The sequence below is a fragment of the Hydra vulgaris genome, chromosome 05 (assembly GCF_038396675.1).
Source record: "Hydra vulgaris chromosome 05, alternate assembly HydraT2T_AEP".
Taxonomy (NCBI): domain Eukaryota; kingdom Metazoa; phylum Cnidaria; class Hydrozoa; order Anthoathecata; family Hydridae; genus Hydra; species Hydra vulgaris.
In genome coordinates this window covers 7,715,813-7,740,000 of record NC_088924.1, presented here as the reverse complement: position 1 = coordinate 7,740,000, position 24,188 = coordinate 7,715,813, and the positions used below count along the sequence as shown (strand labels likewise).

Below are 24,188 nucleotides of genomic sequence, written 5' to 3'. Positions count from 1 at the left end.
CAAGACGCTTTGCAACTGAATATCTCTAGAGCTGTTTACCAGGCTCTGTATCGCTGGGCACAATCATTGTGTAAGATTCCATATGCCTATTCTATGTGGGTGGAGTTGGATTATGGAAGACAATATTTACGAAATTGTTTAAACGACAATTCCGGAAGCTTCCAAAATGTGCATTAAACTTAAACGATGTGGCTGCAAAATAGAGAAAGGTTGTAGAGGTCATTGTAAATGCGTAAAAGCATTTTTTTTTTTTTTACGTTTTTAATGAGCTTTCGATTGATGCATAGATAACGGTTTTTTTTTCGCTACGGATTTAATCCGGTTACCATGGAGACAGGTGAAGCTAATTTAGAAGTGGGTCTGAGTCTTAAAATGATTATTTCAATAAAATCAACAAGTAGGCCAAGCTTCATGCTTTTACCCCAAATAGCCCACATAGTTTGTCACCAATTGACTGCACTATAACGACAATTAATATTGTTTAGATTCTGCTTTTTACTAATTTTCGAAATTATATTTTTTTAAACTTTCTATTAAAATAAAAAAAATGTTTAAAAACAAAACAAATTATTACCAGAAAAAAAAAAAAGATTAGTTTTTTTTTTTAAGTTAGAGTTAAATAAATGCAGAAAAATGTTTGTTTACCAAACGAACAAAATGGACGTCTGTAAATAGTAATTATTTTTAAAATGAAATTAGATTTCTTCAAAGCATTTTTTTTTTAAATTAAACGTGCATTTTTACATATTTTAAAAAAGTGATGACAAGTTTAAAACAACTTTTCAACAAAGAAAAAACAATAAACTTTTAATAACGTATGTTTTAATTGAACATTATTATATTAGTAAACACACCTTTCCAGGCTGTGTTTGTAAAAGCTCAGAAACTCGCTTAAACGTTTAAATAGCTGAAGATCTTGAGATAACTTTCATTGAAAGCATGATCAAAATGAAGATAGCGACCGCTTGTCTTTTGCTTTTGGGTGTAGTTTGCGCTGAACGAGTTCATTACGTTGGGTAATTTTTATTTTTATCAAATTATATATATATATATATATATATATATATATATATATATATATATATATATATATATATATATATATATATATATATATATATATATATATATGTGTATATATATATATATATATATATATATATATATATATATATATATATATATGTATATATATATATATATATATGTAAATTATGTTAGTGTATTTTACAAATAGAGTGCTCAATGTTCTTAAAGAACAGAGCAATAATAAATTAGTAAAAAACACTTATCTAACTTTTATCTTCGACTTGAAGTTTCACCATTGGTGGATCATCAGGAAGAGTTCTTCCTGATGTTCCTGATGATCCAGCAATGGTGAAACTTCAAGTCGAAGATAAAAGTTAGATAAGTGTTTTTTACTAATTTATATATATATATATATATATATATATATATATATATATATATATATATATATATATATATATATATATATATATATATATATATATATATATATATATATGTATATATATATATATATATATATATATATATAAATATATATATATATATATATATATATATATATATATATATATATATATACATATATTTATATATTGAAGTAATAAATTTATATATTTATCTATTATATTTTTACTATTTTATCCAGAATATTTTATTTTCTAGAACATAAATTTTAAGAAATTAATTTAAAATTTTAACTTATAATATTCACCATTAGTGATAAAGTTTTTCAAATTACTCCAAAAACTGAAGAAGAATCCGATTGGTTGCATTCATGGATAGAATCTACTACAATTAAAGTACGTATTGATTTTATCTTGTTATTTAATATTATACGTTTTATTTGTGTTACTTTTTATTCTTGTAAATAAAAATGCAATATTGTATATAGCTTGATGTTTGGCGCAATCCAAAAGGAGCCGGTCGCGCAACACATATTCATGTAAAAGCAGTAGATGTGGAAAGTGTGACTGAAGTCTTAAAGCAAAAAGCTATAAATTTCACAATAACCATTGACGATTTAGAAAAAGTGATTAACCGAGAACATTTTCATAACCAACTTTTCTCATATAATACTGGCGTATATTCTTTTGACAGATTTAATAGATATTCTGAGGTAATTTCTTCTTTGTGTGTAAATTGATTTAATTAACAATAATTAATTTTTTTTTTTAAATCCTGTTCATCTAAATACTGAAATTTAGATATGAATATAAATAATCTTGGCATATGTATAAATACGGGGGTTTTTTGAATTATTTAGTTTTATAGAACCTTCTAAAAGGCCTTTCATATCCACTAAACTTAGAACAATAAAAAGATTGTCTCGATTGTTTATCTTTAATTAAATTAACTAATTGAACCTGTCATTTCGAAAAGGGCACAAGTCCATTGACTAAAACTTTTCAAAATCAACCAAAATATGATTTTTATTAAAATAATGTCTAGGTTGCTAAAGAAATTAAACATAGAAGTAGATAAATAAAGAATGTATATAAATTATGTATTTTTTATTTTTTATAAAAAAAACATAAATCATGCGGAAATTTTTAATTTAAACTTATAAACTAACTGTTAAAAGTTTTGGACTTATGTCCTTTTCGAAATGACATGTTCAATTATTGATAGTTGAAATTTGTTAAAAAACGCTTTTTTTACTTTGCAACAACATCAAAAATACATCAATATCAGCTTCATTTATATAACATCGTTTGAACAGCATTTCATTATTATCACTATTGAGAACTTTGTTGCAAAGACAATATGGCGAATGGGAGAGGTGTCATGAAAACATCCTATCTTAGCATCTTAGCGTTGGATATCTGAAAAAACAACAACGCTCACAAAATAAATAGTGATTCGGAAAACTGAAATCATTTTTTCGAATCGTATTTTGAATCGAAGCGACAAATGATTCGCGAATCGATTCACAGGGCCCTAATATGTATACATACATATATATATATATATATATATATATATATATATATATATATATATATATATATATGTATATATATATATATATATATATATATATATATATATAATATATATTATATATATATATATATATATATATATATATATATATATATCTATATATATATATATAGTTCTATAGTTTGTTGGCTTTAGGAAGAGCGGAAGGAAAAAAGTGATTCTTACGCCAACACATACGTCACTTTTAATTACTTTTGACTTTCGTCCAACATTTCCGTGTTGGACGAAAGTAAAAACCATTAATTTAATTACAAATTAATCGTTTTTTAAAAAAACCACAAAAACGCAAATTTAATTGACCAGAATGTTTTTAAAAACATTCTGAATGTTTTTATAACATTTTGAATGTTTTTAACAATATAAACAATGTTTTTATTTTTATTTTTTTTAATAAAATGTTTTTATTTTTATTTTTTTTAATAAAATGTTTTTATTTTTATTTTTTTTTACTTTAAATCAAGCGCGGAGTGTTGCTACATCGACTATCTTATAGCCTGACTCGCAAGGGAGTGCTGCTACATCGGCTGACAAATAGCCTGACTCGCAAGGGAGTGCTGCTACATCGACTGACAAATAGCCTGACTCGCAAGGGAGTGCTGCTACATCGACTGACAAATAGCCTGACCCGCAAGGGAGTGCTGCTACATCGACTGAGGGTTTGGTTGGGGCAGGCAGTCTATCATTATTAAAAAAAAAAAATTCCGGTCTTGCATTTTAATTTTTACTTTTTGTCAACAAAATATCGAAAAAACTTTCGGACAACATCTAAGGGTTCTATATATATATACATATATCAACATATATATCAATCTATCTATCTGTATATAAATATGTATATATATATATATATTTATATATGTATATGTGTATTTATGTATGTATATATAAAATATATATATATATATATATATATATATATATATATATATATATATGTATGTATGTATATATATATATATATATATATATATATATATATATATATATATATATATATATATATATATATATATATATATATATATATATGTATGTATGTATATATATATATATATATAAATATATATATATATATATATGTATATATATATATATATATATATATATATATATACATATATATATATATATATATATTATATATATATATATATATATATATATATATATATATATATAAAACTATCAAGTTAAACTGACCAAATTTAATGCAACTGATTATTTACTGCTTTCATTAAAGATCTTTCGTTGCATTTTTAAAGACAGTAACAATATAAACAAGATCTGGTAATAATTCAATATGGTTGACATTGAACGCTGCTTATATCCATATTTTTGAATTTAGTCAAATACTCATTCGCAGTCTTTATTTAATTTTAGTCAGTTTAGTCAAATACTCATTCTGACCGTACAGTGCGGCGTACGGTAAACTCGGAAAAGTTCGTACCAAGGCGCTCTACAAGTAACTTAAAGAACGTCATGGTTCGTATACTTTTAAGACGACAACTTTGGAAACCGGCATGAAGTATTTTGCAGGATGCAACAATGATATAATATATGATTTTAAAGCGTCATAATAATTACTTGATGAAAATAAAAATAAAAAGCATTTAAAAATTCATAAATCCATTTAAATTTTGCAGTAGGTAATATATCAAAGTTTTAATTAAAATATATCAATATGTATATATATATTAGGGTGGTGCTAAAAACAACTTATTTTAAAAATGTCAGCTGACAACCCCTAAATGTGTTTTATATAATAAAATAATACTGGATTTAAAAAATTTTCGAATAAAAAATATTTTTACGGGTGCCACAAGGCCCTTATACATCAAACAGGTTCCTAATATTATAAAAAAAAAAGTTTTTCAAAAGTATATCATGTTGGGTCTCAAATGATGCAAAAATATATAAAAATTTCAAAAATATGAATCATTTTATAAATATATTATTATTTTAGATTTTAGTAAATAGAAAATGACATTTTTTAATTTAAAACCAAAAAAGGGGAATTTAACAAGATTTTTTTAATTATAATTTTTTTATCTCCGCTTTTTATAAAACAATGATTATTTTTGAAATTTTTACATAATTTTGCTTCATTTGAGCCCCAACATGATATACTTTTGAAAAACTTTTTTTTTTATAATATTAGGAACCTGTTTGATGTATAATGGCCTTGTGGCACCCGTAAAAATATTTTTTATTCAAAAATTTTTTAAATCCAGTATTATTTTATTATATAAAACACATTTAGGGGTTGTCAGCTGACATTTTTAAAATAAGTTGTTTTTACCACCACCCTAATATATATATATATATATATATATATATATATATATATATATATATATATATATATTTATATATATATATATATATATATATATATGTATGTGTATATATATATATATATATATATATATATATATATATATATATATATATATGTATATATATAATTAAACGTTTACATTCTCTGTAGAGAGTTTCAACTAACCTAGATTACTGTTCAAACTGCTGAAACTTTCTTGAATCTTCATTCAGCAAAGTTGCATCTTTTTACTTTATCAATAACTTCATGCTCTAAAAATGTTTATTCGTCTTGTTTATTTCCTTGCACATTTTCTTTTAAATCTTCTGCACAATATAAGTACCCTTTATTAAAGGGTAGCTTTCAATAAACTTTTAACTTTTTTTATGATCATCAGTTATTGACAAAATGCCATTTTATAGTCAATAGTTTAAAGGCTTTAAATTATTGACTATAAAATGATATTTCGTCAATAACTGATGATCATAAAAAAAAGTTCAAAGTTTAGTGAAAGTCATTTTTTTAGTATTAAATATAGTATTGAATATTTCTTAAAAAATTTAGATTGATGCACAACTAACACAGTTTGCAAACACAAACTACAATCATGCTAAAGTCACCAAATTTGTTATGGGAACAACTTTTGAAAGAAGACAAATCAATGGAATTAAGGTAGTTATGAGGGTTTTTTTTATAGTTTTATAAATATAGTATTTTTATAGTATAAACAATTTATTAAGAAAAACATTTGACACTAAACACATAAACAAACAAAAACATGCATATACTTAACTAGATTATAGAAAAGATTATTTGTTATAGTCATATCTTATTAATCTTATAAAATATATAGTTTTATAATGTTTTATATGGTAAGATATACTTACTGTACGTTTATTATAATAAACATACTTGTAGTATAACTATATATTTAAATAATACTTGTAGGATATGACATAATATCTTTAAATATATATATATCATATGCATCTTGTAATATTTATAAGATAAATTGGGGATCAGTGGGAATATTGGCAGAGTACATTGATCAGGTGGCTATTTAGGGTTTGAACAGGTAGTGTCTACATATAATGAAAATCTATTAAAAAGGTTTTAATATTTTTCCAGTTAAAGTTTTAAGCATTTATTTGTTCTTCATTTATGTTATGAGTTATAAGAAAAATGAATTTGAAATGTAATAACAGTCACAATATATAATCACCAATAATGGTTAGTGCAAAAGAGATAAAGCAATATTGTAATGAAAGGCAGACAACTTACTAAGTATGTTATTCATAGATGTAGGATTTTTATGATAATTAAAAACATAATTTAAATTAAAAAAAAAAAAAAATTTTAAAAAGCTTATTTAAAAACATTGAGTAAAGTAAAGTGCTTAATATTTGTAAAAGTTCAGAATAAAAATAATTTAGTAGAAAAAAACGTATCAATTTTTTTAAATTTTACACTGTGTTTCATCAAAGACTTATTAGATTTGATAATTCTTTATAGATAAAGCACAGTGTAAAATGAAATAATTTGGTAAGTGATTTTCCTCTATTTTAGGTGGGTGACTGAGTGTAATAATTTAGCTAATCTTGGTCGCCCACCAATATTTTGAGTTGTCCATTATCATTAAAAAAATAAAGTTTTATTTATGTCTTAAACGCATTTTTGAAAGTGTGTGTTTTCACTTGGAATTAAATTATATTTTCATATTTGATGAATATAAAATTATAAAAAAGATTATTTTTATTAACGATTATTTTTTAAACTTCAGCGGTTATGATACATTACATTTATTGTAAGAAAACTATTGATCCATTAATAAAGTAGCATTAAAAGCGTCTTGGTATTTTTATTTACGCCATGTTTTACGTAATTAAATCTAAATTAGATTTAATTATGTAAAACATAAATTAGCGTACTATTAAAACTATAATATAAAATACTAATAAAAAATATAAATTAATATAAAAAATGTGGTACCTAATGTTTTTTTGCTTTGATTGTACTCATTTTGGTCTATAGATTATAGACTTGTATAGCCTATTGCGCAGCTTTCTATAATAACAAGCCTTGACATCGCACAATTAAGTTGTTTAACTAAAGGCTGATTTATAATACTGTGTTTATGTTTTCAAATTAACTTTATAAATTAGATAGCACAACTTCAAGACGTAAAAGTTTACATTGTAAGGTAATAATATTGTAGCTTATGCTAGATACCAGCAATTCAATAGTGCATACATGTTATGGCTCAATTGATCTTGTAGAAACTTTGTTGAGTAATGGAGCAAAGTATGTTTTTTAAGTTGGTTTTCAACAGATCCACTTAAAAAAGCTTTTTCTAAGCTTCAACAGGGATCTGGAGGTACTTAATTTATAAATGCTAAATCTGTAATTGAAAAAATTCATATTCATTATACTAAATTGATATTACAACTTTAACATTCCTATAGATGGTATCAATGTTCATACTTGTGACATATGTTGTAGATATATTTCTAATGATGAAAAAGAACTGCTGGATAATATACATGATCCTGAAAGCTCAGTTAATAAATCTACATTAGTGGCTATAGTTTATATAGCTGACTATGTGCAAAATAGTGAAATAAAAATTTGCGATGATACTACCAATTTTTTTTATTAATATGGAAGTTATCTGAATAGCGTAAACAAAGGCAGACTTAAAATTCCTTCTGATACTCTTGTCCAATGTCCAATATTTTGCTTTTTATTTTTTCAAGGTGCCACTGGCCCTTTATGCAGAACCTTTTATGTTACTCAGTTTCAGTTCATAGCAGCTAAATATATAGATGTATACATTGTTATGGTTCTGCTTGTTATTGAATTGCTTGTTATGGTTCTGCTTGTTATTGAATATTCTTAATGAAATTTGAAAACGAAATTATAATTATCTTTTAACAATTTTTTGGTTTTCCTTTTATATTTTCATCTTTATTAGAGATTTTTATTAGAAAACATAGACTGCCATTACACCCTACCAAATATTTTGCACAAATATGAAGTTTAAAGTTTTATATTGATATTTTAATTTAATTTTTAATTTTTAAAGTTTTATATTGATGTTTTAATTTAATTTTTAATTTTTAAAGTTTTATATTGCTGTTTTAATTTAATTTTTAATTTTTAAAGTTTTATATTGATGTTTTAATTTATTGGAACAATTCCATTTATTTACTTCATTTTAATTTAAAAGCGTTTTGTGTTATTAAGGTTGTATAAAAACTGTATAAAACAGCAAAAAAACATCATCATGAAGTTGTTTTATATTAACACAAGCTCTTTATATTGTTAAAACAACTTTGCATTTTGTTTTATTGATGTTTTATAGCTTTTTATAATAACAATTAAATACTCATTAAAAACAACACATGTTTTATTGTCAGCATGAACATATTAAAAGGTTTTCTGACTAATTAAAGTGGTTTAAATAAAAGGTTTTCTGACTAATTAAAGTGGTTTAAATAAAAGGTTTTCTGACTAATTAAAGTGGTTTAAATAAAAGGTTTTCTGACTAATTAAAGTGGTTTAAATAAAAGGTTTTCTGACTAATTAAAGTGGTTTAAATATTGTAGTATTTTTGTTTTTGCTCCTACTTTTTTAACTTTTACTTTTTTAAGTATCATGTAAAAACAACTACTAAAAGTAATATCATAATAGTATTAAATATGTTACTTGCTCATTACATTAACTGCAACTTAAACTTTAAATTATAATTTAAACTGTAAATTAATAACAGTATTTAGTATTGTATAGTATTAGCTTAAAGCAATATTTGATATAGTATTACAGTATATAGCATTAGCTTAAAGCAATATTTGATATAGTATTACAGTATATAGCATTAGCTTAAAGCAATATTTGATATAGTATTACAGTATATAGTATTAGCTTAAAGCAATATTTGATATAGTATTACAGTATATAGTATTAGCTTAAAGCAATATTTGATATAGTATTACAGTATATAGCATTAGCTTAAAGCAATATTTGATATAGTATTACAGTATATAGCATTAGCTTAAAGCAATATTTGATATAGTATTACAGTATATAGTATTAGCTTAAAGCAATATTTGATATAGTATTACAGTATATAGTATTAGCTTAAAGCAATATTTGATATAGTATTACAGTATATAGTATTAGCTTAAAGCAATATTTGATATAGTATTACAGTATATAGTATTAGCTTAAAGCAATATTTGATATAGTATTACAGTATATAGTATTAGCTTAAAGCAATATTTGATATAGTATTACAGTATATAGTATTAGCTTAAAGCAATATTTGATATAGTATTACAGTATATAGTATTAGCTTAAAGCAATATTTGATATAGTATTACAGTATATAGTATTAGCTTAAAGCAATATTTGATATAGTATTACAGTATATAGTATTAGCTTAAAGCAATATTTGATATAGTATTACAGTATATAGTATTAGCGTAAAGCTTTGGCGTCATAAAGTTCTCTTTATTTTTTTATTTTTTCAAGACATTTTTAAATTACTGCAATAATATTAATTACCGCAAAATGAGTTAAATGTTATTTAATGGCTTTTTTATTATTACTGTAAGGGAATGTTTATTTACTTTTATTATTTTTTTTTAATATTAAATAATTTAATTTAATATTACATTTTTTTAAATGTTTGATATTAACAAATTTCTTTCCTTTCTTGACATTTGCATAAATGAATTAAAGTATGTTAAATTTTTGAGTTTTTAAAATGATTGTTTCTTAAATTTCTAATTGCGGCTTTGTAACTACAAATGATTTTTTATTTTAAAAAATTTTTTATTTATTAAAAGTTTATTAGTTTATTTTATTATTAAAATTATATAGCTGTATATATTGTTTATTAAAAAATAATCGCTGTGATTTAATATGTAAATTTATTTACATATTAAATCACATAACATAAATTTATTTACATACAGGCGTATGTAAAAAAATTTATGTAAATTTATTTACATACGCCTTAAGTGTTTACGCTTAAGAGGTATGTAAATCGCTCTATGTATAACACTTTAAAACAAGGTCTAATATATATATATATACAACCCTCGGAGTTAGGAAAAATGAGGTTGGCAATAATTTGCCAACCTCAATCTTTTAAAGGTCAGCAAAAGAAGTTTGATACAAAGGTCTTACCATAAAACATAGAAACGAGGTTGGTAATTTTTTGCTGACCTCAAATCTATATATATATATATATATATATATATATATATATATATATATATATATATATATATATATATATATATATATATATATATATATATATATATATAGTTCTATAGATTGTTGCATTTGGGAGTATGGAAGGTAAAAAATGATTCTTATGCCAACAAATATGTCGCTTTTAGTTACTTTTGAATTTCGTCCAACATTTGCGTGTTGTCAGAAAGTTAAAACCATTAATTTAATTACAAATTAATAGTTTTTTAAAAAAACCACAAAAACGCAAATTAATTGAACAGAATGTTTTTAAAAACATTCTGAATGTTCTTAACAATATAAACAATATTTTTATTTTTTTTAATAAAATGTTTTTATTTTTATTTTTTTTACTGTAAATCATGCACATACTATAAAGTGCTGCTACATCAACTGACAAAAAGGCTGACTCGCAACGGAGTGCTGCTATATCAACTGACAAATAGCCTGACTCGCAACAGAGTGCTGCTACATCTACTATCTTTTAGCCTGACTCGCAAGGGAGTGCTGCTACATCGACTGAGGGTTTGGTTGGGGCAGGCAGTCTATCAAGTAATAAAAAAAAATTCCTGTCTTGCATTTTAATTTTTACTTTTTGTCAACAAAACCTTCTGACAACCAGTTAGGAGGAAAAACCAGTTAGGAAAACTTATTTCATTAATTTGATTCTTGTTTCATTTAAATCTAATATGCTGTTTTTATTTATGTCTTATAATTTTATTTATCGACAGTTTTAACCTGCATAATATTTATATTTAAAAATTATGTCTTTGATTTATATTTTTACATTTAGGTTAAAATTGAAATATTTACTGTATTAGGCATCCTATACTTTTTATCTATTTAAAAAATAAGAAGCATTAAAAATGAGACTATTCTCAGAGGCAGGTAACATTTTTGATGAAAAAAGAGCTCATTTGTTGCTAAAAAACTGGATAGCAACTCTTATTGCACCACAATATTCCTTAACCTTTAGATATCCTTACATAAGTGGTTACTCCAAATAATATTAGACAAAGCTACAGTTAAGCAGTCTAAAATATTTTTTTTTTTTTGTTAGTTGCGCCTTCTTTTATAGACTTGCTCAAAGTGTTGATTTTTTGATTTAATTTACAGTCACAAATCTTAAAAAAAAAAGTAAAATATAAATTTTGGCATGAAATATTGCAATTCCCACCGGAACCAGATTGTTCTAAAAATTACAAATTCCTGCCGGAATTCCGTACTACCCTAGTATATATATATATATATATATATATATATATATATATATATATATATATATATATATATATATATAAAGTGTCAATGAATTTGAATTTAGTCTAATAAATAAAAATTATATATTATATTAACTCATTACTGTCACATTTGGGGTGGGGGAGCACACTTTTTTGGGAAATATTGTTTGTTAAGTAAAATAAAAATGATAAAAGCTTAAAATTAGAAAAAATATTATGACAACTTTTTAAAATATTGGCTTTCAAATTATAAATTTGCTTTAATTTTAAAATTTTGAACTTTCTTGTTGTCACACATAACTTTTTTTTAATTTCATGTAAGCCTTTCAAAAAACCAAACAATGAACTATTACACAGGTCAATAACAAAAAAAAAATTTTTCTGGTGCCGAGCAAACAATTTGTTTTTTGTATAGCATTTCTCATTTTGATTTCAAATATTTAACTCTTTTTTTACCATCAGGTCAAGTTGTTAAGATATTTAGGTTCAAATCTTAAGTATTTAGGGGAAAGTCCCTAATATTGTTGAAAAAAAAGTTATTCAAAAGTATGTCAACCTGGGTCTCAAAAGAAGCGTATTTTCATAGAGATTTTAGAAAACATAAATATTTTTCCTTAAAATTTATTGACAAAAAAATTATGTGAAAAAATGCTTAAGACTCTTAAAAAAAAGTCAACAGAATGTTATTCACCAAAAGACACAAAATACTTATTTTTATTACAAATGAAAAACATTTTTAAAATCTCTATGAAAATACGCTTCTTTTGAGACCCAGGTTGACATACTTTTGAATAACTTTTTTTTCGACAATATTAGGGACTTTACCCTAAATACTTAAGATTTGAACCTAAATATCTTTACAACTTGACCTGATGGTAAAAAAAGAGTTGCATATTTGAAATCAAAATGAGAAATGCTATACAAAAAATAAATTGTTTGCTCGGCACCAGAAAAAAAAAAATTTTTTTGTTGACCTGTGCTATATTTTAATATTAACTGGAACCATCTATCCCAAGTTCTAAAACAAAGTTTAAATTTATAAATGCTAAATAAAAATTCCTCTAATGAAAACTTCTCCAAATGTTTTTGCAAAGATGTTTTTTTAAAAATGTTGTTTTTATTATTAAAGTTGTTCTTGTTTTATTGTTATTTTTATTGCTTTTTATGAAGTTTAATTTACATTTTTTTAATTACTTAAACAATACTTTCAGATAACTGCAAAATCTGGACCTAGCACAAAGCCAGCAATTTGGGTTGATGGTGGCATCCATCCCAGAGAATGGATATCCCCAGCAACAGTTATGTATCTAGCAAAACTTGTAAGTTTTTTTCTTATTTTTCTTATATTTCAATTCACATCCTCAAGGCCACGAATGCCACTACAGTTGAGGAGGCTGCTTTAGTTGTGGTTACAAACAGGCTTGGCCAGGAAGGCGTGCAATTTCAAGTCTTTATATGACCACGCAAATAATATTTTGTTTTGACAATTTAACCACGGTTTTTAACAAAAATTAAAATTATGCTAAAAAATTGGTTTTTAATTACGTCAAAAATAAATAACTTCAATACGTTTTTATATTAGCAAAACAAAAGAAGTAGCTAATGATTTTAATTAAAAGTATCATTGAAAGTTGTATAAATTTTAATTCATTTTATTTTAATATTAATTATATAAGATTTTTTTGCAAGTAAACTAAAAAAAAAGTAATAAAAAAAAATTTTTTTGAGAAGAAAAAAAAGACTAACTTTTTTGAAAGCTGTTTGAATTAAATAACTTTGATTTTTACTTATGTTTTTTATATTATTAAAAAGGATTTAAATAAAGTAACAAATCACTGCTTATGATTTTTTATAAAAGTATTAATGAATAATATGATATATATATATATATATATTATTTATATTTATATCAGCATGTATTTTTTATTTTAAATGTCTTTAAATAAAATAAAAATTATATCAAGTTTTCAAATAAACGATTTAATTATTTTTTCTTTTGTTTACTGCAAAATTTACTGCGAAGAATTGTTAAGAATCTTTTTTTTAACTTTTAAATGCATTTATTAAACAATTTTAAGCGCATTTATTAAACAATCGTTAGATGTAAGTTGTTACCTTATTTAAAAAGGGTTTCGCATAATATTATAAAAACATTAATAAAGAATAACGATTCAAAGTTATTTATTCCTAACATAATTTAGTTAATCTTAGCATTATAGTTTATTATTTATTTTAGTTGAGTTTTAATTTTTTTATTTAAGTTTTAGTTAAGTTATTTCATTTTTCGTTATTTTTTTAACAAAGATTTATTTACTTTATTAACAATAAGTTTTTTTTAAAGTTTCTTCAAAGTTAAAATAATTTTTTCAGCGGGATTTTAAAATGCACACAAATTTTCAAAACATTGATAGCAGTGGTCAAGTTTTTAAAATCAAATAGTATTTGTGTGGTCATGTTATGACATGAAATTGCACGCCTTCCTGACCAAGCCTGGGTTACAACCCTCTCTTAACTCTATTACTTCAAAACACGAACCTGGACAAACAAGGCCACTGCGCGGAGATACAAGTTGAGTGCAGTACTACTAGGGGCATGGTGGGGATCAAACTCAGAACTTCTTGCTTATGAGGCGAGCGCTCTACCACTACATCACTACTGCATTATACTTTTAAAATAATAATTATCTAATAAAGATCAGTTCTGATAAGTTAAATATATTTGAGCTCTTTAGACTTGGAAACTGAAGTTGCACTGTATCTGTTTTTACCTTTTTACCTTTGAAATTTTCAGAACCCTGAGGTTTTTTATATTTCTGCAGGAGAAAAAAAAATTTCTATAATGAATATTTATTTTAATTGCAAATATGTTTAAATGTGTTGGTTGATAATTAAATCATGTTTTGAACTATTAAGATATTATTCCTTGTGATTTTATTCTAGAAACCTTAAAAAGTATTAAAATTAGTTATATACTGTGTTGCAGTATATAATTTTACTGTGTGTAATAAATTAAATCACTTTAATTAAATTAGACATGTACATGATTCCAAACCATTAAAAGCACCACTATAATGTTCTTTAAAACACGTTTTATTTTAATTTAAAAATCACAATTTCTTTCAATTTAGAATGCAAATTAAAATTTTTATTTTTTAAAGAATTTTTAAATGTTATAGAAGCTTTTTGAATCACATGAATCATTAAATAAAGAAAAAATAGAAAGCAGATACCAACTACGACAAAAATAAATAAGTAAAAACATTTCAGGCCACTTAGGCTTACAAAGTTTCCTTGGTCAAAATTAACTTATTTGATGAGCAACGTGAAGATTCTGTAAATTATTAATGCTTCACAAAGTAAGAGAGAGAATCATAAGATAAGTGAGAGAAGCAGATAAGTGAAGATAAAATGATTGGCTATGTTATATGATATGTGAGTATTTTCTTTTCTTAATGAATTGATGCATCTTATTTTTGCAGTTCAAAATTTTTCAAAAGTGTTTCCTTTAACACGAAAAGATATAACTTCCAAAACAAATTCAATTGAAAATGAATTTGTTTTAAGAGATTTTACTTCCAAAACAAAATGAAACATAAACTTGACGCAAGAAAAAGTTTGAAATGAAGCACCCACTTGAGTTTGAACCACTCTCACAGAAAATCAATAGAAACATTTAAAAAGACTTTTTTGTAAGCATATATGGTATTCGAGTACAGACATTTACAAATTTTGAATTCCATGTGTTAATGCTTAAAGCAATAGTGGCAGGTGTAATTAATAAGTTTTATATTTAATAAACTTTCTAAAACAAACTATTTATCGAAATATTAGCAAAAAACTTTACTAACATAACACCAAGTTCTTTGATGTTTTTTTGTTAAATACTGATCTGATTGATGTGCTATTTTCAAATAAAAGTTCTTTCAAATAACTTAAAATCAAGTTATAAACGCTATGTTATGTTTTTGCAATTAATTTTTATGTAGAATAACGTCTTCGTATTTAACTTTTTATAAAACATATAAATGAGTTATGTCATATATGGGTTTTCCCTTTTTGCTATATCAAATTGTAATCATTTTTTTAATATTTTTCAAAAGAACAACTCTTGACAACAAATGGCTATTTATTATTTGCAATTTAAAAAGGTCATATGTTAAGCTCCATTATTCTCAGTTCACTAAATCTCATGTCTTATCTCAGTAGTTAGTCTCTAGAGACTTTTGGAAAATCTTTAACAGAGTTATTAACAAATGTAGGTCTAACATTCCATTTCTCATCCATGAGACTGATCTTATTACCTCTCCCAAGGATAAGGCAGAACTATTTGCAAAGAACTTTTCTTCTGTGACTCTTAAATCCTATGGCTATTCTCTTCCTTCCATTCCAAGTAAACAGGTAACCCATTGTTAAACATTCAAATCACTCCAGCTTCCATTGCTAAAGTCATATCTGGATTAAAGTCTTTTATGGCTTGTGGTCCAGACAACATTCCTGTTGTTCCCTTACAAAGTTGTTCTCCAAAACTCTCTTCAATTCTATCTAAACTATTTAATAAGTGCTTGATGGAGATTTGTTTTCCTGCCTGCTGGAAAATGGTATGTGTATTTCTAATTTTTAAAAACTCCTGTGAACATTCTGACCCCTCCAATTATAGTCCGATCAGTCTTCTTTCCGTTCTTTGAGTCTTTAATAAACAAATTTCTCTTATCCCATCTTGAGATAAATAGCTTACTGTCAGACAATCAATACAGTTTTCCATCCTCTTATTCTACGGCTGACTTGCTAACTGGTGTGACTGAAAGATTTTATTGTGCATTGGATGTAGGTGGAGAGGCTAGGGCTATTGTTCTTGGCATATCTAAAGCTTTCAACAATGTTTGGCATGCTGGTTTTTTTTCATAAGCTTGTTTCATATTGTGTATTTAGGAAAGTTTTTACTGTATCTGTCCCTGCATGCACTAAAAACTTTTATTCCTCTAGTTTTTTTCTCCACACTTCAACCCTTTAGAGCTCTCTTCCATGTTTATGTTTTCCTGACTCATACAACCTTCAACTTTTTAAGTCTTCTGTCAACCGTTTCCTTACTCTATAACTCTATTCTTTTTTTTTAGTAACTCCTAACTTAATAGTGGTTGCTTGCAGCCTTGTTGGGAGTGAATAAGAAAATATATGTATATATATATATATATATATATATATATATATATATATATATATATATATATATATATATATATATATATATATATATATATATATTTATATATATATATATAATTATACTCACATGTATAATTTTTTTTAAGCTTCTTCAACCAATACAAAATGTTGACAAGGTTTTAGCCAAGTACGATATTTATATTGTTCCTGTAGTAAATGTAGATGGATATGAATATACTCATACTGGAGATAGAATGTGGCGAAAAACTCGAAGCAATTGTAGAGTAAGTAGATGTTGTGGAGTGGATCCTAATAGAAACTGGGCAAACAATTTTGGAGGTAATTAGTAAATTATTGATGTTATTGAAGAATATTGATCTCTATTTTAACAATTATTATTCTATTATATTTATATTTTAAATATCTATTTAAATCTTTTGAGTATGCAACCTTCAGAATTAGGGTCGGCATTCGGCAATGCCGACCTAACTGCTGACCTGAAAGTGTTTGAGGTCAGCAAAAAATTGCCAACCTCTTTTTCAATGTTTTATGGTAAGACCTTTGTATCAAATAATTTTTGCCGACCTGATCCCGACCTCTAAAAGATTGAGGTCGGAAAATTATTGCCGACCTCATTTTTCCTAATTCAGAGGGTTGAGTATGTAAAGTTTCATATAAAAAGTTTTTTTTGCGGTATTGCATTGTTTTTTTAAGTACTATAATTTTGATCAAATCTGTTCTTTTAAAGGTAACTTTTTAGTATATATTTTTTTTATTTGTTTGTAATAGTTATGATTTCTAGTTTGCTAATGTTCTTCTGTATCATCTGTGCAAGAGGTCTAAAATCTAATGTTCTTCTGCATTTATCATGCAAGAGGTCTAAAATCTAACTATTATATTTTTAATAGTAATATACGTCACTATATCTTTTTGTAATGATTTATGATTCATAATTCATTTTATATGGTTAAGAAAGAGAAAGAAAATAGTCTATTCATGAGAAGTTTATTTTTTAATCTATTAAATAGACTAACTATGTTTCTCTGTGATTATTGCTCTCATATTGGCCCATAGAATTTATGCTTTTGATTACCATTCATTCTATTTGATCAGTACATTTATCTCAGATAAAACACAAAGTTTTGTATCAGAAAACAAAATTTTATAAATGGTATTTTTACTCACAATCAGCATGAGCAATTTGGTTTTATTAGGTTTTTGCTTTAGGTTTTTTTACTTTGATATTATTATTATATCTTTTAGATATTATTAAGCTCCAAGGCTGGTTAGAAATTAAATAGTTTAAATAAAATGTTTTTTGTTAAATCGTAATTGATGTTTGTGCATTAAAAATTATACGATATCTGTTCCTGTGCTGAATGTTTTGCTCTAAGTTTTTTTTGACTGCTAGTTTTCTTTTTCTAAACAAGGTTTAAAGTTGTTATGTTTTTTAATAATTTTTATTACTATTTTGTTCCATATTGTTTCCACTACACTGTTCCACGTTGTCTTCACCATATTGTTTCACCTTGTTCCCACCACATTGTTGGCACCATATTTCCATAGATGAATTAGATATATACATATTTTCCCATTCTACATTTTACATTCTGTTTCATAAAAGTTTTTATCTTTTGATCTTTTGCTTATGTGTTACACATAATGTTATGTGTTAGATATAATGTTAGTTGTTACACATAATGTTAGTTGTTACACATAATGTTATTTGTTACACATAATGTTATGTGTTACACCTAATGTTATGTGTTACACATAATTTTATGTGTTACACATAATGTTATGTGTTACGCATAATGTTATTTGTTACACATAATGTTATTTGTTACACATAATGCTGTGTTACACATAATGTTGTGTTACACATAGTATTATGTGTTACACATAATGATATATGTGTTACATATAATGTTATGTGTTACACATAATTTTATGAATTTTGTTACCATAAAAAGTACTATTTTTCTTTAGTAAATTTAAAATTTGTTTTTCACTCATTAATCAAATCAAATTTATTCATTTTTCATACATATTTTGTATTAAATTATTTCATACATACTTAGTGTTAATTGTTACATTTTTTTATTATATTAAACAACTATTGTATGTAATACAAGAAAGGTAAACTGTGATAAAGAAAGGTAAATAAAGTTTAAGAAAAGAAATAAGATCATCTTTATATTTTTCTTCAAGAATATAATCAAAAAATATTTTTGAAAATTTTTGTTTTTTCATTTGAGTTCCATCAATATATTGCATAAATTAAATTTGACGTTCCTCCTTTGGAATTATGTTTCTCAGAACAATATCTGCTTATTTTGCATTATGTAATTTAAATTTATTTTATACCAATGGCACAAACCTTTAACATAAAAATATTGTTGTTGCTGTTGAACTGCAACAATTTTTATTGTTCAACAACTTTTCTTTTATTGTTTTCTACAGTATTTAAAATACATTTAAAAGTGACTTTTTTTTTTTGCTTTTTTTTCCATTTGTGTTAAGCTTTTGCATAATAACATCTTTAAGTTCACAAAATCCTAGCCGATACATTTGTCTCAAAACTGTCATTAGTTTACATAGCGGAAAAATAGAGTTTGGATTAGCAATATGGATTCCAGACTGAATTAGAGTTCATTTCAGATTACCGTTCAGAAATCTGATGTTCTAATGATCAATATTTTATTGATTGAGTGAGCTCAATTAATTAGTTGAAAATAATTTTTCAATTGATTAATTGAGCCAAAAAGTTTTTTAATTTAGTGCTCTTATAATCTAAAATTAAACAGTTTTGTAATATTTAAAATATAAATAATTAAAATTATTTTACTTAAATATAATTATTTAAATAAATTTTTTTAAATTACAATATTATATGTAATAAAACAAGATAAGGTTTATAATAATATAAAATTTTACATTAAATTGTATTTAAATGTGAAAATATATATTTTTGTTTGAATATAACATTTCCATATTTAGGTCCTGGAACTAGTACTGATCAATGTAGCGAGATTTATAGAGGAACACAACCGTTTAGTGAACCATGTGTTAAAGCGCTTTCAGATAATTTAAGAAGTCTAAAAAATTCACCTGGTGGTCTCAAATCATATTGGAATGTCCATGCTTTTAGTGAACTTTTACTGACTCCAATTGGATATTCTACCACCTTGCCTAGAGATTACACTGAAATTGTAAGTTGCATTTTTACTCCTTTACTGAAATTTAGATATTACTTCAATTTATGTCTCATTTTCATTTTTTATTTTTTTATTTTATTTTTGATTAATACTACTTTATTTTTATACTCCATTCAACTCGTCATCTCCATAACATTACTTCATTTCCATAAAACTGAAATTTGATGTGATTGAACTGAGTTTTATCATAAGACTCCATTGAAATTTCACATAATTTTTATTTTAAGAATTTTTTATTTTTTGTAAATATAGAAAAGAGTCGGTGATATATTTGCTGCAGCAGTTCAGAAAACTTATGGTCGAAGGTTTGAAGTGGGTCCTCCATCTCGAATTTTATGTAAGCTTTATTTAATGTTCTTTTTCTTTGTTTTTTTGATTGCTTTTAATTTAAATTAGTTTTCTTCATAATTTTAATTATAATATTTTTGCCAACATTGTATACGTTTTTTGAGGTGTTTTGATAGGGAGTTTCTTTTTACATAGAGGCTTCCTGTCCCTGCCCCTGCTCCTTCTTTGTTATGAGCATTATTTTACATTATAACTAATTGTTTTAATTGTATAATTACTAAAATTATAACTAGTTCCGAGATATTTTTTTTGTTTGTTGCAAAACTCTACTACATGTATTGGGTTATTGATAGGTGTGCACGGTTGCCTAATTTTTACCGATGCTGATTGGTACCCTAATTTTTAATTTGTACTCTTTTCTTTTTTACTAATAGGTAAATTAGGATTTTATTTAAATATTATGGTAACAGTCAATTATATTGTTTATATAAATATATATATATGTATGTATATGTATGTATGTATGCATGCATGCATGCATGCATGCATGCATGCATGCATGCATGTATGTATGTATGTATGTATGTATGTATGTATGTATATATATATATATATATATATATATATATATATATATATAAATTTATAACTATATTCTAGGAATTAAACTTAAAAATAAAATAAAATAAGAAATAAATCAACAATGAGCAAAGCAACTAAAAGTCGAATTGACTTTTGATATAGATGAAAATAAAAGTTCAAAAGCAGTTTGTAAATTTTTCAAAATTAAAATTTAAAGAGGAGAAACATTTGGCAAAATAATTTTTTTTCCATTTTTAGTTACATTTACATTTCTTAATTTTAGACTTGTATAGTTCGGTTCTATTTCTTAATTTTAGACTTGTATAGTTCGGTTTTTCGTTTTTGTATAAGTCATATAATTGCTTTTCTAAATTATAAAAACACACTAAAAATGCAGGGATTCCCTGATAAATACTGTTCATAAAATATTTAAAGGTTTACCAGTTACAGGTTTGCCTATATAATAACTTGTACTCATAATGCATCGGTGTACCCCTAGTTATTGACGATAACCTATGATATCATGATAACATATAGTTGAGTACATGTACAATTTAATTTTTTTGTCTTATATTTTTCTTTTAGGGTTGTTTTTTTTTCGTTGTTCTGATTTTCATTAAAATTAATTTTTTTTTTATTTACACAAGTTTTGATTTTAATTTTTAAAGCTATAAGTAGTTATCTTATTTTAAGTTAAAAGTAATTCACCTAATACATTTTTATTTGTCTTAAATTTTTTAAGCATATTACTTTTTTGGCTCAATTTTTTTTTTTACATGTACTAGCTTTGTCTTCTTGCTCAATCCATCAATTCAGTGTTGGTTATTTTACCCTAAAAGTAAAAAGTGCTTGACAACCTTGTTTTTAAAAATAACCAGAATTATTTTTTAGTTAAATTTATATATTTAAATATTCAAAAGTAATAATAATAAAATATCTTAAATATAATCGTAATCTTGTTCAAAATAAAAATTTATACTTTATTTTAGTTTATAATTTAACATTTTTTTTTAATAAAAAAAATTTTAAATAAAAAAATATATGAAAAAATGTATTTACGTTAACGCAAGATCAAATACATTTATTATAAATTTTGTACAAAATATTTTTAGATCCTGTTGGAGGTGGTAGCATGGATTGGACATATGAAAACTTGGGAGTGGTTTATTCTTATGGTCCTGAATTACGCCCGTCAAGAAATGCTGGAAATGGATTTATCGTGTCGCCAACTGAAATTCGCCCATCAGGAGAGGAGTTTACAGCTGGTTTCTTAGCCGCCGCACTTGCAATGAAATAATCTTTTTGCAGTTGTTTCAATTTTGTTGCTATTGTTTATAGTGCAATTGTAACTACGACTGTTAAATAATAAACTTAGTATACAATTTTTTGTGATTTAATAAATATTTTTGTGTTTATATACTAAAGGGGGACATTCATAAAATACATACGCTGGTACAGTTCGGTAAATCTGCTGAGTGGTTACAATAAGTTCGGCGAATCAGTCTAAGTTATTAAGGTATTTCAAGATGACCTATTGGTCTTATCACAGAGTATCACGGAGTAATTAACCAGGAAGTTCATACCTCCTTCCTTACTAATGTCGCTTATTAGGCTAAAGCCGCCGTCAAACCACGATCCTCTTGGTTTTGAGCTAGAACTCAAACCACATGGAAGATATCATGAAAGATATCTTCTATGCATTCGCAAAAAGCTGACGATAAGCGTTTTTAGAACCCAAGCTAATTGCTTTATTACAAAGGCTACTAAATTTTTCTTAAAACGTATTTTTGTCTATTAAAGAGCGTGCAATGTGTGTTTATATAATGATTATTAATAATAAGTGTTTCAAATTAATAAGTAACAAATCGATTAGAAAATTTTTATTATTCTAAACTGCAGTGTTAAATTTTAGTACTGAAAGGCCAACAGGAACCAAAATTCCTAAAAAGACAAGAGTTCAAGAATACTTAAACCGGCCCTAGTCAGAAAATGTAATGAAAGTCATTAGCAAATATAAATGTCGCTACATTAAAAGCTTTGAATAGATCATTAATAAAAATTAGAAATAGACAGGTCCGTATTAAGATCAGCGAAAATGGTTGTTGCCTCTCCAGTCTTCCCTCACCTCACACACAAAAATTTGTACTTAAACGCGGTTTTTTTAATATGCTTTACATGATAAATATTGCTGCGAATAATCAAAAGTGAACCTAGATAATTTGGTTTTCAAATTTCACCGGTACCAATTTCAATTAAGTGGGAACAAAGCTCTTGAAATGTAGACATTCATTTAGAAAATAATTGTCCGCATCGTTTGGGTAAATTTTTAAAAAGCTCTTGGGCGCGCAATATAATTGCAACATAATTCATAACTGGAAGATGGACAAAAAATCCAAAACTAGAGATAATTTGAGCATAAACTTGTCTTGCCTTGTGCCTCTCAAGCTCACCTAGAAGTCGATCTATGATGATGTTAACCTCAGCAATCATTTTTCCTTTTCCAGTAATGTCTGATTCCTTAAGTTAGCAGATCCCCTTAAAATAAATTTGCCTAAATTGGTGCTATTAAACACCAATTGTGATGAAATTTTATTTGATATCAATTAAACTTTTTTTTTAATTAAAAGTTTTGAAAAAAAAACTTAATTAAAGACTAGTTAGATATTTAAGCAATGGACCGTTCCCTCTATAAAAAAAAACCGCGGTGCATTTTGGTCTTTGTATTCACCGAAAATAAACAAATTATCAAAACATATTATCATGTCAGCAATAAAAAAAGTTGATAGCTATGAAACTAGTTTGGAAAATGATTCAAATACTATTGATATTGATCCATGTTTTTTTAAAAACATTTCAATCGCTACTCAACCAGTATTTCGAGAAATATCTAGTCAGTTTAACCAAATAGATGCTGAAGAAGTTGTACAAGAACAAATAAGCTCTTGGTCAAGATGTCTTTCCTTACTACCTAATATAAGCCAAGCAAAAATACACACATATTTAATTATAGACGATAGTTCGACTGATTTCGGAGCTAGAGGTGCTTCAAAGCATAAAATCTCTGGGTATCAGCTATTTAAGGAGA

At 25.1% G+C, this 24,188-nt stretch overlaps 1 protein-coding gene across 1 annotated transcript; it reads left to right on the top strand.

The window, feature by feature from the left end:
- Nucleotides 1–863: 863 nt before the first annotated feature.
- Nucleotides 864–22,485, top strand: LOC136071828 (zinc carboxypeptidase-like). Its single transcript, XM_065797261.1, has 9 exons — nt 864–1,016; nt 1,751–1,832; nt 1,925–2,149; nt 5,918–6,025; nt 13,065–13,172; nt 17,162–17,354; nt 20,016–20,227; nt 20,486–20,570; nt 22,216–22,485. Exons 1-9 carry the CDS (start codon nt 940–942, stop codon nt 22,398–22,400), a joined length of 1,275 nt encoding a protein of 424 aa, XP_065653333.1. The 5' UTR covers nt 864–939; the 3' UTR covers nt 22,401–22,485.
- The last annotated feature ends 1,703 nt before the right edge of the window (nt 22,486–24,188 follow it).